Source organism: Perissodus microlepis, chromosome 18 (assembly GCF_051167445.1).
Source record: "Perissodus microlepis isolate ML-2025 ecotype Zambia chromosome 18, ASM5116744v1, whole genome shotgun sequence".
Lineage (NCBI taxonomy): Eukaryota > Metazoa > Chordata > Actinopteri > Cichliformes > Cichlidae > Perissodus > Perissodus microlepis.
This window is the reverse complement of record NC_140478.1, coordinates 22090062-22105776: the sequence shown is the minus strand read 5'-3', so window position 1 is coordinate 22105776 and position 15715 is coordinate 22090062. Positions and strand designations below refer to the sequence as shown.

Genomic DNA, 15715 nt, shown 5'->3' with positions numbered 1-15715 from the left:
TTTCCTTTTACCCCCAACTAGTAGCAGTAGGTTGCTACCCTTCCATGAAGCTGATTCTGCTGGTGATCTCTATATTTTAAAAGGGAGTTCTCCCTTCACACAATCAGATTGCTCACCCATAGGGAATTCAATCAATTCAATTTTATTTATATAGCGCCAAATCACAACAGCAGTCAAGGTGCTTCTAATGTAAAGACTCTAAAATAATACAGAGAACCCCCAACAATCAGACAACCCTGAATTGGTTGTCTGGTTGTATGGGCAAGCATGTGGCAACACTGGGAAGGAAAAACTCCCTTTTTACAGGAAGAAACCACTGGCAGAAGCCCAGAACAGGCCTGGTTCTGCTATTAGTATGATCTGGTGAAAAGTGGAGGTCTGTGCTGCTCCTAAAACTGCTGTGCTTGGCTAACAGAACAAGCTACACGGGAGGAAAGGCAGGCTCGAATCCTGAATTCGCTGCCCAGAGGCGGGCAGCTCTTTCTGCAGGGAAGAATAGCCAAACCGCAACTGCCGACACCCGAGGGCATGACATCAACCTTCTGATAAGTAGATGACCTACTCCATCTCCTAATCTTCAGCTACCCCAACACTTGGTGAGTGAAAAAGGGTGAAAGAAGGAGATATGCTCAGTGCATCATGAGATGCCTCGAAGCCTAAACATAACTAAGGGTGGATTAAGGGTTACCTGATCCACCCCTAACTGTAAGCTTTGCTAAAAAGGAAAATCTTACGACTAATCTTAAAAACAGAGAGGGTGCCTGTCTGAAATGGATAAATAACTGGATAAATATTCTAGGAACCACATGAGCTGATTGTTGGAATTTTCCCTTTAGGATTGTAGAGTGTAAACTACATTTGTGAATTAGTGCTGTATAAATAAAGCTGAATCAAATTGAATTGAAAGCCTTTCACATATTGGTACAGAGACAGACAGTTCAATTGTGGAATCGGGAGTCAGCAGTTGCACTTTGAATAACATCCCCATGCCCCAACTTGACTAAGAAACTGCTATCAGAGTGTGGTTATGCTGACAAATTGCACAAACATAAATTGTAAAATCTCAGAAAAGTTATCAAAAACATGTTGTCAAATCTTGCAGTTTTCACTTTAAAAACAGCTGTCAGGTAAAGATGCGTGGCAGGCAGAGTAGGACCCAATTGCAGGACTCTGAGACAAAGGATAAACTAAAGGAAGCCCCTTTATCGCCTTTATTTAGAAAATTACAGAAAAAAAAAAAAATTTCAGACAAGGAAAAAAAAAAACTGGAGCTAAGAACTAATGAAATAGGAAACCTGGAAATTATGAGGACAAAAACCCACAGAACTCTTGGAAACACACAGCAAGAGGGAGAATGCAACACAAGGAGACTTAGATGATTTATATACACACACACACACACACACACACACACACACACAGGTTGATGAGGGAACAGGCAACAGGTGGGTACACACTTGAAACTCATCACAGACTTAAAAGTCAAGGAAAGGAAAACTGAACATACCATAACATAAACTGAACATTACATATGGGACAAGGGACTAATTAAACAGAAAGTAACAAACACTGCGACCAGGACTTAGATATACTACAGGTGAACTACAGGTGACACTGGAGGCGCTGGAGACTGAGCAGAGAGTGGCTGCGGGGCAGCTAACTGAGCAGAGAGTGGCTGCTGAGCAGGTGATACGCTGTTCACATAATCATCTGCCGCACAGAACACAGCCCCTGAATGAACAGTCACACAGTCCGAAAACGGAAAAGAGTCCTCACTCACCACAGCCGGCGAATTAGAAGCCCAAACGTCTGGCTGTGGGGTGGCGCGCCGGCGGCGCGATCGGCGTTTCCTCCCCGCAGACGGCTCCGACGGGCCGGGCAAGATCACATCCGGCGAGTCGGGCAGCGAGGCAGGAGTGGCTGAGAGAAGGTGCGGTGTGTGCTGGAGAAAAGCCTGCATGGTCGGAGGAAGCGATTTCAAAAGCCATGGCAGGCCGGAAAAGAGCCGTTGTAGCCGGTTTTCAACGGTGCGGCGAAGCTCGTACGGAGGATCCTCCAGCCAGAGCCTGAGGAGGATCTCCACATTGTAGCTGATGTCATCCTGGAGCTCCTCGGACTGATTGAGTGCCGCAGGGTCCATGCTGGCTGGTTCGTACTGTCACGACCGCGGTGGCAAACGTGTGGAATTGGAGATAGGACCCAAAATGCGGCAGCTCTGGTGCAGATGAGTATTTATTTAACAAAAGAAAATACAAACAGCAATGGCGTGGGTGTAGGTGAAACAGGAAAACCTAAACTGGGTAAAACTAACAAAACAAACCAGAAACAAAGATGCAGGGAGATCCGGGGAAATACACATGGAGAGATGCAGGGAGACCGAGGGGAAACAACACAGACGAACCAGCAACGACTAAGACAGAAGACAAGACTTAAAAACACTCAGAGAACACAGGGAGATCACACACAGGTGGGGGACACAGCTGGGAGTGATTAACGTGACGAGACTAGGGAGGCAAACTGAAAACACTCACATAAGACGCAGACCTTCAAAATAAAACAGGAAACACATACACCCAATGACACAATGCAAAAACTTCACACAGACTGGGGAACACATAGGAACATGAAAACAAAACCCAGAATAATAACTACTAAAACATAAGCACGGAGTCACAAACTCCGGATCATGACACCTATTTTCTCAAAACCTTAAACACAAATCCAAAAATCTTAACTGCATTCACAAAACCCCAGACTTTTCAGCTGAAATCAAACAATTATCTCAAAATCTGTTATTCTGTGTTCAAAACCAAACAATGTGTTCACATCATAAACACAGCAAGTAAAAGTATATTCACCACAAAACATTTGTTAGACACTACATCAAATAATTCAAGACACAGCATCCAGGGCATGTGGGCATAGTTATTGTAAGTGTATTTAACAAAATAATTACCATGGTTAGAGTGATATGAAATGCTAAATGTAGATAACAAAAATAACATGAAATATATATTTCACATGCAGCCGTAATATCCTGTAGACCACCAAGAAATGTCAGGAGATGTGTAGTGTTATATGTCCCCAGGTTTGCATGATGTTGGAGAACCCCCCCCCCCCCACCAGTTACCTATGGCAGCACAAAGGGTGACATTGGTGGCACCACGCTGGCCAGAAACTTCCATAATGCATGTTGAGCAGTTATGTGCCTGCCTCTCCACCTCCTTTTTGCCAGAGTGAACCCTGCAACATCTATGAAAATATAATCATGGGCCCTTTCCATGGAATCCAGTTCAAACACTCTCTATAAAAATAAGTAGTGTACTGTAAGTGATACAGAAAGAAAGGCTTATGAAATGGTGTATTTAAAGTATATGCACTCCAGATTAATGTGCATCACAATATAGTATACAGTATTGCAAGAGTTGCATCTGCAACAACTAGCCTACAGTAACAGTAGGCCTGTGGACATAGAATTGTACTGGAAGCGTCGCTGCTGAAAGTGTAGATAAGTTGCACTCATACATACTGATATCTTAGATGTTTAACTCGTGCAGAGTTTGGCTTATAGGGTCTGATCGCATCATTAGAAACATGTCTTCAATTGAGAGTAGCTGTGTGTAAAAGATAACAGCTGTTGGAGTTGTGTTCACATTTTGCTGCCAGTGTTTACAGTTTTGCAATACACGTGTGAAATGTGTTTAGTGACTGAGCATGTGTTTATGGGTTTGATAAAAAGAGTGGATGAGTTTTGCAAATCGTCTCTACAAGGCTTAACCGTGTTTAAGGTTTGGCTAACAGAGTGTTTGATTCGAAAAATAAGTTTAGGCCACTAAGAATTTGGTTTAGAGAATGGGGTTTAGTGTTTTAGCAATTCAGAAAAACTCTAATAACCACAAAACATGTTTGGCAAGATATAATAGAATAGAATAGAATTCAACTTTATTGTCATTGCACATGCACAGGTACAGGGCAACGAAATGCAGTTTGCATCCATCCAGAAGTGCTTTAATGATATAGATATATTACAATATATATTAGCAATAATATAGATATGTAAGTATATTACAGAAATTGGTCTATTATGGTATGTTATAATGTACACGGTATGAAGTATGTTGTGAATATTCTATAACTATAGGTATGTACAGGCTGTAGTGAGTACAAGCTATGTACAGGCTATGAACAGGATATAAATATGAAACTATACAGAATATGAAATAAATAACTTTACAGAAATCTGAGATATACAGTTATACAGAAATGGGAACTATGCAAGTTGTAAACAGTTGTAGGGTTAAAAATTATCGTATGTACAGAATGATTATTTCCAGAGCTATACAGTAGTGCAGTTAAGATAAATTAGATATGTGGATAATTTCTACAGAGGCTGTATAAAGTGCTAGTGGTTGTGAGTGGTGGTTCAGTCCATGTTATTATTGTGTGTTTGAGGGTACAGTTGTCCATTGTGGGTGTGTGTATGTTCAGTCCATGTGTTAACGTGGGTCAGATGTCAGGAGGCAGAGTTCAGGAGTCTGACAGCTGTGGGGAAGAAGCTGTTCCGGTACCTGGTGGTCTTAGTCCGGAGGCTCCTGTAGCGCCTCCCAGAGGGCAGGAGGGTGAAGAGTCCATGTGATGGGTGAGTGGGGTCTCTGATGATTTTCCCAGCCCTTTTCAGACACCGCTTCCTGTAGATGTCTTTTATGGCAGGAAGTGGTGCTCCGGCGATGCGCTGGGCAGTTTTCACGACCCTCTGCAACGCCTTCCGGTCCGAGGCAGAGCAGTTCCCGTGCCAGACTGTTATACAGTTGGTCAGGATGCTCTCGATGGTGCAACGATAGAAGTTCACCAGGATGTCTGAGGACAGGTGGTTCTTCCTCAGAGTCCTCAAGAAGAAGAGGCGCTGGTGAGCCTTCTTGACCAGCTTGGAGCAGTTGGTCGTCCAGGTGAGATCCTCGGAGATGTGGACTCCCAGGAACTTGAAGCTGCTCACACGCTCCACAGCCGTCCCCTTAATGTGGATGGGTGGATGTGGGTCAGCATTCCTCCTGTAGTCCACGATGAGCTCCTTGGTCTTCTCGGTGTTAAGCAGCAGGTTGTTTGTGTCGCACCACTCAGCCAGACGATCCACCTCCTCCCTGTAGGCGGCCTCATCGTTGTCACTGATGAGGCCAATCACCGTGGTGTCATCTGCAAACTTAATGATGGTGTTGGAACCATCAGCAGGTCTGCAGTCGTGGGTGAAGAGGGACTAGAGGAAAGGGCTCATCACACAGCCTTGTGGTACACCGGTGTTCATTGTGATGGTAGATGAGCAGTGGTTATCCAGCCGGACATGTTGGGGGCGGTTGGTCAGGAAGTCCAGTAACCATTTGCAGATGAGGGAACTGATGCCCAGGTCTGTCAGTTTCCTGATGAGTTGTGAGGGGTGGATTGTATTGAACGCTGAACTGAAGTCTATAAACAGCATTCTGGCGTAGGTGTTGTTGTTGTCCAGGTGTGAGAGGACAGAGTGCAGTGCGATGGAGACTGCATCCTCTGTGCTCCTGTTCTGGCGGTATGCGAATTGGTGGGGGTCCAGGGTGGGGGGGAGACAGGATTTGAAGTGTGCTAGGACCAGCTGCTCTAAGCACTTAGTGCTACTGGGCGGTAGTCATTGAGGCTAGATGGGTTGGAGTTTTTGGGTATCGGGACGATGGAGGTGGATTTGAAGCAGGCCGGTACCACAGCGTGGGCCAAGGACAGGTTGAATATGTCTGTCAGCACTCCTGCAAGCTCCCCAGAACACGCTCTGAGAACACGCCCGGGTATGCCATCAGGGCCTGCAGCTTTGTGGACATTGATCCTGCTCAGCACCGCTCCTACATCGGTGGGGGAGAGAGTCAGAGGTTGGTGGTCTGGCGTCACATCTGCTTTGGTTGTGGTTGTGGGGTTCCCTCGCTCAAAACGAGCATAAAAGTTGTTGAGCTCGTTGAGGAAGGAGACATCAGAGGATGCGGGGGAGGGTTTGGTGGTCCTGTAGTCTGTGATGGTCTGGAGTCCTTGCCACATGCGTCGGGGGTTGGAGTTGGAGAAGTGTTCTTCTACCTTCTTTTTGTAATGGTGTTTGGCTTTTTTGATGCCCTTCTTTAGATTAGCCCTGGCTGTGCTGTAGGCGTGTGCATCTCCTGACCTAAAGGCGGTGTTGCGGGCCTTCAGGAGGAGACGAACATCCCGGTTCATCCAAGGCTTCTGGTTGGGGTACATGGTGATCCGTTTCTGGGTGGTGACACTGTCTGTGGTTTTGGAGATGTAATCCAGTACAGATGAGGCGTACTGGTCCAGGTCTGTGTGGGTGAACGTATTCCAGTCTGTGTTTTTAAATCTGTCCTGGAGCACTGCGTCTGTCCCCTCTGGCCACACTTTAATTGTCCTCACAGCAGGTTTCACACACATATAACTGAAATAATCTAGGGTTACTGGATAAAACAAAGCGGAGTCTGTGATCATTTACTCACTCTTTTTATCTTATCTTTCAGATAACTGCAACTTGTCTGCTGAAGTCATCAAAATGGGGAACCAAGTCCCAAAAGAAAGTAACATGGGCAATAACCTTAGATGCTGCAAATGTTATCAAGTCTTGCCTCCATGCAAATCATTTGATGACTTTTACAAAACTGAGGTTCATGGTCGAGTCGTATATGTGTTCAATGGAGGTGAATACTACAGACCAGTTGGTTACAATGACGCATATGAGTGTGAATATTGCTTTAATAAGCCAATGAGAGATCAAGAGCAAATGAGGAGAAGAGAGGAGGAGAGGAGAAGAGAGGAGGAGAGGAGAGGAGAGGAGGAGAGGAGAAGAGAAGAGGAGAGGAAGAAAGAAAAACTGAATCAAAGACTACAAGAATCTCACCAACGAGCCAAAGAGCAGCTTGAGAAACAATTGAGCAGCTACATTTCTCAGGAATATGAATCCAAGCGAGATGCTCTAATATGGCATCTGGATGACTTTAAAGCTAACGATGAATCAGGTAGTGGCAGTGATGAGCTTCTTGAAATTCTTTCTACAAAATGCAGCCTTGAGGTTTTTAGTCTCAGTCTCTCTCAGCTCACAGCTGATCAGCTCAGTGAGATCCTTTCAGTCCTGGACAAACTTCTGTTTGATGAGTGGATCAGTGCTCCTCCATCCATCAGCACTCTGCAGCACACTCAGGTGTTCATCACAGAGCTCTGTGCTCTGTCTCTGGAGATATCTGAAGAAGTTTCCCTACAAAGCATCTCCAATCATATGCAGTCCCTTTTAGGATCCATCAGCCAATCAGCAAGTGGTGTTTTTGAGAGTTTCCTCTTGACTCAAGCCCTGTATCTGAACCTGATGCACCTTTTCAATGACAGCGGAAGATCTGATAGTGATGCCGGCTTCGTAGCCAAACAATGGGCAAAATATGAGATTTCCACTGAGAAACTCTTTATAATTGAGTTTCTGAGCACCCTTACATCATCACTGCAGAGTACAATTGGAAGAGCCTCTGTGTTCAATTTAAAGATGGAAATCCAGTGTTTAAAGCTTCTCTTATCCACACTCACAGATCTAAATGGAAAAGAAGCCCACTCAAAATCTACTGAAATGCTCTTCAAACTTGTGCAAATGAACCAATGGACTCCAATGGAAGCAGTCACTCTGCTTAAAGCACTGTCACAGAAATATGCAGATGATGACTCCATAACTGAAATCCTTACCTTGGTACAAGTGTATGACATACCACCAGACTGGACAGATGACTGTGGGCACTCTCTAATCCAGCTCCTTGGATCTGCTGCTCCTGAGAGATTTTGTCAGGATTTCCAAAAGACTCTAAGAGGAAACGATGAGAGCAGTGTAACTGCAGTTCTAGCAGAAGTACAAATGTTGTGGAATTTTAATGACTCTGCCATTGATATGATAAAAAACATTAACACTGGTGTCCTGAAATATACAGAAAATGTACCAAAAGAAGAACCTTTTAATAAAGATTCATTTAAATGTGAATCTTTGAATGCAGACAACATACAGAAGTGTCTGTGTCAGCTCTGCAAAGCACTGTTTGATATAAAAGGCTGGTGGCCCACAGTGAGGCAGGTGGTGCGGTGGTGTGGACTGGTGCTGACTCAGAAAAGTAGAGTGGTACAACTGGTTGGTGTGGAAGAAGACCCATGTGTTACAGCCATGTTTGCAGCCATGCAAGTCTGCTTGGGAAACAAACTGGACATTGTGCTGAGCTCTGATGTTCACTCAGAGGAGCAAACAAAGGAGTGGTCTGACTTCTACAAGAACCTTGACATTTCAATCAACACAAACATGAAGAAGACTGATCCATCATTCCAGGATGTCTATGAAGCAGACATTGTTTATGGTACAATGGATGATTTTGTGACAGATTATGTTCAACGTGGCATAGAGGCAATGGAAACAGGGAGCCCACAGTTAAATCGTGGATTCATTATTGAAAAACAAAGTCTCAGTGCTCTGCATGCTCTGGAGCTTTCAAGACTCAAAGACGATGACTCCCTGGTGTTTGCTGCAGAGGTCCTGCAGAACCTCATGAGTAAATTTCACAGTGAAGATGTGGGACTGATACACATGTTTATTAAGGCCCTTTTTCAGGTCCTTCATAGTACCCTAAACAAAGACACAATCACTGACAATAAAATCATCACAATCTCAAAGAAAATCACCAGAAAGGAATTGCTTTTTAATGAGATCTTCATTTTGACCTTTCTGGAGAATCTGATGAAAAGTTTTGTTAGACAAACAGAAACCGTTAAAAACATGACAGATCCTGCAGGCAAATGGTGTTTGGAGATTTTATTTGCCTGTGTGGAACAATTTCAAGACTCAAAAAAAGATACCAAAGGAGTTTTTGAGATGGTTTCAAATCTTGGGGAACAAAGGCTATGGTCACCAGTAGAGGTCTTAAAGTTTCTTGAAGCATTAACTATACACCATCATGATAAAAGCTGTATTTCCATCATGAAGATTTTACATTTGGTGGAAGCATATCAGGTTTCTTCCAAGTGGAAAGATAAAAACAACAACTCTCTCCTTGAGCTCATAGATTCATGCACAACTAAGAATCTGATCCAGCATCTAGAAAAGAGCCTTAAAGATGAGAAAACTGAAAGCATTGACAACATTTTTTATGAAATACGGCAGATGAAAGAAATTGACGAACAAACACTGAGTAAATCATACAACATAGTAACTCATGTAACAAACCTCATCGAAACTGGTGAAATTAAAAAACACAGAGACATACAGCAAGCCAGGACTCTGAGTCACAGCATGGAGACAGAGGACCTTCAGGAAGTTCTTGCAGTCTTATGCAATGCTGTACACCTCCACAAAGCTGAAAGGGAGTGGTGGCCCAGGACAACTCAGATGATAAGCTGGTGCCTGTTGGCCTTGTCTGACACTGGGAAGCTCCTGGAGATGGGAACTGGAGAAGGGAAGTCTTGTGTCATAGCGATGTTTGCAGTGCTGCATGTGCTTAGAGGTGAAAAGGTGGATGTGGTGTCCAGCTCCTCTGTGTTATGTCAAAGAGATGCTGAAGAATGGGCAGAATTCTACCAGTCCTTTGGCATTACAGTCGACACAAACACAAATAAAAATGAGGATAAAGATCGGAAAGAATGCTATCAGAAGGACGTGGTCTATGGAACCATTGAAGCCTTTGCTGCAGATCACCTTCGCCAAATATTTGAGATGAAGGATGTGAGGCCTGATCGTAACTTTCAGTGCATCATTATCGATGAAGTGGACTCACTGCTGCTGGATCAGGGAGTGCAGCTGACATACCTGTCCAGCCCCATGGTCTCCATGCAGCACCTGAACATTATTCTCACCATGATCTGGAGCCACGTCAGTCAGTATGGCTTCCTATCTACAGGACACAAGACATTTGTACGAGGTCCTCCTGCTTCATTCTTCAAGGCCATCTATGACTCAATGAACACAGAAGACACTGAAATTAATGATCCGATGGACATTTTAGGTATTGCTGAAGAATCCAACATTGTGCCAAAAGGATTTACAGAAGATATCTGTAAAAGTGAAAAAGATGAACTTCTCAGTAAACTGAAAACAGTGAGTCAGGATTCTATGGTTAACTTTTTCAAAGAAATTGAGGACTATGTCCCCTATGGCTTTACTGTTTACACACTAGATGACAAAGGACTGCTCTGTCTTCAAAAGTACAGTCCATACAATGACCGGGACATTCCAGAGCTTTCATTTCTTGTGCTGGAGGAAGGATTATGTTGTCCTCTCTATAAGTCAGAAGAAGTTCTCATCAAGCCCATTGCAGAATTGATCTCTGAGAGGATTCAGTACACCCCATGTGAAAACAATAAAGACAAAATCAGCATTCCTGGATTCTTGAAGACTCTAGTGGAGAAGAAAGTCTCAGTGTGGGTTCAGAATGCCTTTCTGGCAATGTTACTGAAAGAAGGACGAGAATATGTTGTCGAAAATGACAACGTCTGTCCAGTGGACTTCAGATCCACTGGTATTGTTGAAATTAATAAGAAATGGGGTGATGGTCTGCAGCAGTTTGTGGAGATTAAACACCAAGTCAAACTGAGCACAATTTCAACAGTGACAAACTACATTTCCAATATCTCCTTTTTTGAGAAATACCAGGGAAAAATATACGGAACAACAGGAACACTGGGGAGCAAAGCAGACATTCAGTTTTTGCAGGACCTGTATCCAAATCTCTCTGTGTGCAAAATACCAACATTCAACAGGAAGAAGTTATTTGAGGTCAAAGGTACTCTGAAAAAAACAGCTGAAGAATGGAAATCTGAAATAAAACATGTGGTCACAGCTCAGATTTCCCCAAATTCATACAGAGAAGGAAGAGCAGCGTTGGTGATCTGTGAAACTATAAACAAAGCCAAAGAGATCTACGAAGAGCTGAAGAGCAGCATCCCAAATAAAAAATTGATTCTCTACTGCCGCAGTGACAGAGACAGTTTGAGTAAAATAGACAAGGAGCTTCATCCTGGTGATGTCATTGTGGCCACAAACCTTGCCGGCCGTGGCACAGACATTAAAGTGTCCCCAAAGGTGAACAATAATGGAGGGTTATTTGTGATCCTCTCCTTCCTCTCTGAGAACACAAGAGTGGAACTCCAGGCTTTTGGACGAACTGCACGCAAAGGTAAACCTGGATCTGCTCAGATAATCATTTCCACTGAACACCTGCAGCCATCTTTCAGCACAGTGTCCTCTCTGGAGGAAGCCAAGAGTACAAGAGACCGACTTGCAGCAGAAAAGATAAGTCACATGATGAACGATGTTGCTGAGATGAAACTGCGGGAGGACCTGTTTTCAGAATACTGTGAAACACTTCAACATATTTATAACAACACTGATGGAGACGAGAAAAGAGCTGTTGTTGACATCATGAATGAGTTCTGGGGGATTTGGCTGCAAACTAAATCAGAAGAAATTGATCAGTTGAAGAGAAATGAACTGCAAGAGAGTCTGAAAGCTGATTTGTCAAAGGCAAAAAGTCAGTCTGAAAGTCAGACTTCACCTTGTTCCAGCATTTATCACTACATCAAGTTTGGAAATATTGCACTGGATGAAAAAAAGTGGGCTGCTGCAGCCATAATGTTTGAAAAAGCCATGAAACAGGATGAAAGCTGGGCAGCTGTAGCGTTTTACAATCATGCATACTGTACTATACAACAAAAGAAATCAGATTACCTCACTAAGGCCATAGATGATCTAACAAAGGCACAGGAATCTCTGAAGTTTCTCAATGAGGAACTAATAGGCTGTCTTCAGTTTGTAAAAATGTCCTCTGCAGACTCAGCCAACAGCAACACAACCAGCCTGGAAAAACAGTTATCAACCAGGTCCACAATGTATAGCTACTTTGAAAAAAACATTACTGAGGCCATCCAAAAGTTAGTAGAAATAAGAGAGAAAGGGAGGGATGCAATGGCCCCAAAATCCCCAATGTTCTCACTATTTTCAGATGCTGATAAAGATCTCCAAGATGAAGCTTACAATCTCTACAGACGAGGTCTGAAATATGTATTTTCTGTGGAAGAAAAGCCTCGTTTCTCATGGGAAGGTCTGCTGGTGTTCTTTCTTGGAGTTTTACAGATTGTTGGAGGAGCACTGCTCACTGCAATTACATTTGGAACATTTGCTCAAGTTGGAATGGAACTCATTATTGAGGGAATATCAGACTGCATCACTGGTATTGAGGCCATGGTGACAGGAGAATTCAGCTGGAAGTCATGGGCTATAGAAAAAGCCATTTCTATTGGAGTCTCTCTCATTGGGTTTGGAGTTGGAAAGCTGATTTCAAAGGGCTTCAAAAGTTTTAAATCCTTAGTTAAATTTGGCAAACAGCTTAAGTCAATGCCAAAATTTCTCTCTAGACAAGCTAAACATGGCTTCAGTGTTGTTTTAAAGACAAATATGAAGAATGCAGTAAAACACACAGCTAAAAAAATTGTAGAAGAACTCATCACCTATGGAGTGGGAAAAGCAGAAGATATAATAATTACAAAAATGTTAGAAAAAATCAAAAGCAAGGTGAAAGAGAGAACTGATCACGAAGTGAAATTAAAAATAGAAAAAGAGCCTTCATCTTCATTAGTAGACCTCATTATTCTTTCACAACTTGAGGACAAAAAACAACTTCATGATCTCCTGAATGATGACAGAAGAAAGAAAGAGCTGCTGGCCGTTTTCAGAGAGTTAAGCAAAACTGCAATAGAGCCATTCTATGCAGACCTCAGCTGGCAGAACAAACTGAATTCATCCCTCTACACAGTGATTAAAAAAGCTAAATCACACACTGGAAAAAAAGCAAAAGCAATTCTGACAGTTATACAAGGTGTCCACATGGTCACACTGGCAGGAGAAGCCATCAGTGCAGTGCTCAGCCTGTCAGACAAATTTTTTTCAAATTTTCATGAACAGCTGAAAATATTTAAAGGAAAGCAACGAAAATCAGAGAATATAAAAGTAAGTGATCTGTCTGCAGAAGACATTAAACTGCTGAAAGATTTCAAGCAGGATTTAGGCAGCACCATCAGTACTTTATTGGCTGATGCTTTGGTAGAAGTTTTCCACCAGAAGTTCTCCAGTCACATTGTTTCTATTGTTAAAGACCAAGCAAATGGTGTTATTGGTAAATATGTGAGAAAGCGCTTAAAGAGTGAAAGAACAGAGGAAAAGCTCAGAGCAGGACAGAACAACAGCTACATTGCATACATGCCAAAACACCCAAATTCTAACCTAAAAGTTGAAGGAGATGCAGGTCAACACTCACAATCACATGCTGAAAAGATCAAGAACTCCACGACTGCAGGCACCATCCTTGATATCAGAGTTCTGTCAGAAGCCACTGGCACTAAAGTTGTCATCCTAACAGAGGACAGCAATGGAAGACTTACCAAAATGCAGGAGCTGAGCCCAGACACTCGACATGCCAATCAAACTGTGACCCTGATCCACAGACCAAAGAGTGACCAATACCCCGATGGCCATTATGATGTGCACATCAATAACCAGACAGTGAGCATAGACAACAAAGGCAAGAGCTGTTTGTTTCATGCTTTGGCACGTGGAATGAAACCACAAGCCAGTGAAGAAGAGATCACTGTGGAAGCAAATCGTCTTCGATCTGTGGAGGCTGATGCTCTCCTCAGTTACCCAGGCCAATGGGAGCCTTTCATCAAGCGGAAAGAATTAACTGAAACAATCAGGGGAGGGGGCTGGTACATGTTAGAGGGAGCTGCACCCAAACAAGCCATAAAAGAAAGCAAAGAGTTACGTCAGAAATTAGTTGGCCAAGTAGAAAAATACAAAAACTGGCAAACACATGCAAAAGGAAATAAAGGAACTGGAAAGTTCATCAATGCAGATCACCAGCCACCAGTCAGTAGCATGTTGAAGGCCAGAAAATTGAACCAGAATAGCAGATTAGCAGAAGCCATGCTTGAAGTGGCAACAAACTCATCTACTGGGAACATTTCTGATGTACACAAATATCATGGCCGTGAACTTCCAACAGTTTATGTACCTGCAGAAGTACATCGTGAATTTCCCAGTACAAAATCACCAGCCTTCAGAGACCTCTTGGCTGCAGCCATAAGTAATGATGATGTTGTGGGTACTTTCAAGCTGACAATCCTTGGTTCAATGCCAAGATTCTGGTTGGATAGTAGCAGGAACTTCAAAAACTTCCAGGATACAAATATAAGCAAAAGCAGACTTAAAGATTTTGAAAAAAGTTTTCCACACCACAGTGAAAAGATGGTAAAGGAATGGTCTGACCAGCTTAAAAACAAAGGTGTTATGACAGATGGCCATCTAACTACTATTAATAATTGGATTGCTAACCAGGGCTACAAAGATCAAAACGATCCACACAGGGAAGACGTTGCCAACCTCCTCTGATGAAAAGGTAACATCAAATTTTACATCATATTATTTGTGATTCATAATGAAAGGGATGGGAGGTACCTGGAGTAGCATGCATTGTGGTAAGCATCTGACCAGAGTGGATTTCTGTTTTCTTTTCAGTTTGCAAGAGAAGAGAATGTGACTCTTACAAGCAAATGAAGTACAGTGAAAACCTGGAGATCTTCCACCTGCCTAATCATCATTATCAGATATCTCTGTACCTTGGTTTAATTTTAACTTAATTTTTGTATTCAGTGTGCCTATCACAGAAAAAAACTGTTTGTTTAGCCATTTTTAGCTCAGTATAGATTGTAAATTAATTTGTTAACTTGCTTAGACTTTGTAGCAAAGCAATAATTACACTGTGTCCAGCAAATTAGTGTGGTGATATTAGCTGTGATAGTTTTAATCTTTCAATACCAATGTTGACAATAACAAAAAGGGAAGATTTTAAAACCTGAGACCTGCTGACATTTGTCACCTTTTAACTCAATGTTCAAATATATGAACAGCTGAAATTGGTCACACATGTTCTGACTCCTTAGCCAGTGCACAAAGAGGACACAAAAATGCAGCAACAAAGTGTGTCTTAAAGTACATTAATAATCACTCTCAAAGGCTTCTAAATCATTAACTCCAGAGAACCTGAGGGTCCTCCAGTGTTCAAGAGATAAACTACACATGTGTTATATTAAGATCTAGCAGCTTGATTTTCTTTTCTGTTGGTTGGAGCACAAGGTGACTGCTGATTCTGCAAGAGCCTGACTGTGAAAGAAGCTCTGGAGATAAAGAAACTGCTTGCAATGAATCACAGAAGCTACAGAAAAAAACCTGCATGTAGTTCTCTGTAAGCAGCATCCCATGCGTTATCTGTTTAATTCAGTGTAACTATGATGGTGGTGGTGAGGGAGGTTAACAATGAAATTATAATACATATTATCTGTATTCACCTGAAAACCATATATCCATATCTCTAAAATATTTCTGTCAAAATAAAAGTGAGTTAGTAGTAATAATTGCAGTGATTTCCTGTTTTCTTCCAGTGGTGCAGGTTACTGTAAACTGTAGTAATTTCCCTTACTACTATGGAAATGTTTTTACACAATACTGGACAATAAAACTGCAGGGAAATGTACCAATATGATATTACATATTTTAAAAGTTTATTTAAATATATTTAAAACATATTGGTGAAAATATGGCCTATAAACATAATTGGCCACTGTTATGAAATTCTGGATTAAATTGAATTACACACAA

At 42.4% G+C, this 15715-nt stretch overlaps 2 protein-coding genes across 4 annotated transcripts in view; one reads left to right on the top strand and one right to left on the bottom strand.

The window, feature by feature from the left end:
- LOC146367844 (uncharacterized) overlaps positions 1-2140 on the bottom strand; it is a 16177-nt gene extending 14037 nt beyond the window's left edge. For both annotated transcript variants that reach the window (XM_084911430.1, XM_084911431.1), the window contains exon 1: positions 1781-2140. In XM_084911430.1, coding sequence (XP_084767556.1) covers positions 1781-2140 — 360 coding nt within the window. The remainder of the gene's footprint in view (positions 1-1780) is intronic.
- Positions 2141-15715, top strand: LOC146367843 (uncharacterized). 2 transcript variants are annotated; one of them, XM_084911429.1, is made up of 3 exons: positions 2141-2218; positions 6519-14456; positions 14576-15715. In XM_084911429.1, the coding sequence occupies exon 2, from the start codon at positions 6551-6553 to the stop codon at positions 14447-14449; it is 7899 nt and encodes a 2632-aa protein (XP_084767555.1). In that variant the 5' UTR covers positions 2141-2218; positions 6519-6550; the 3' UTR covers positions 14450-14456; positions 14576-15715. The 2 variants fall into 2 exon arrangements, with proteins under 2 accessions (XP_084767555.1, XP_084767554.1); XM_084911428.1 differs by having other exon boundaries at positions 6519-15715.

What these genes read in the sequence shown, in the direction of transcription:
- LOC146367843 (XM_084911429.1), top strand. Translation starts at nt 6,551, where the DNA reads ATGGGGAACCAAGTCCCAAAAGAAAGTAACATGGGCAATAACCTTAGA.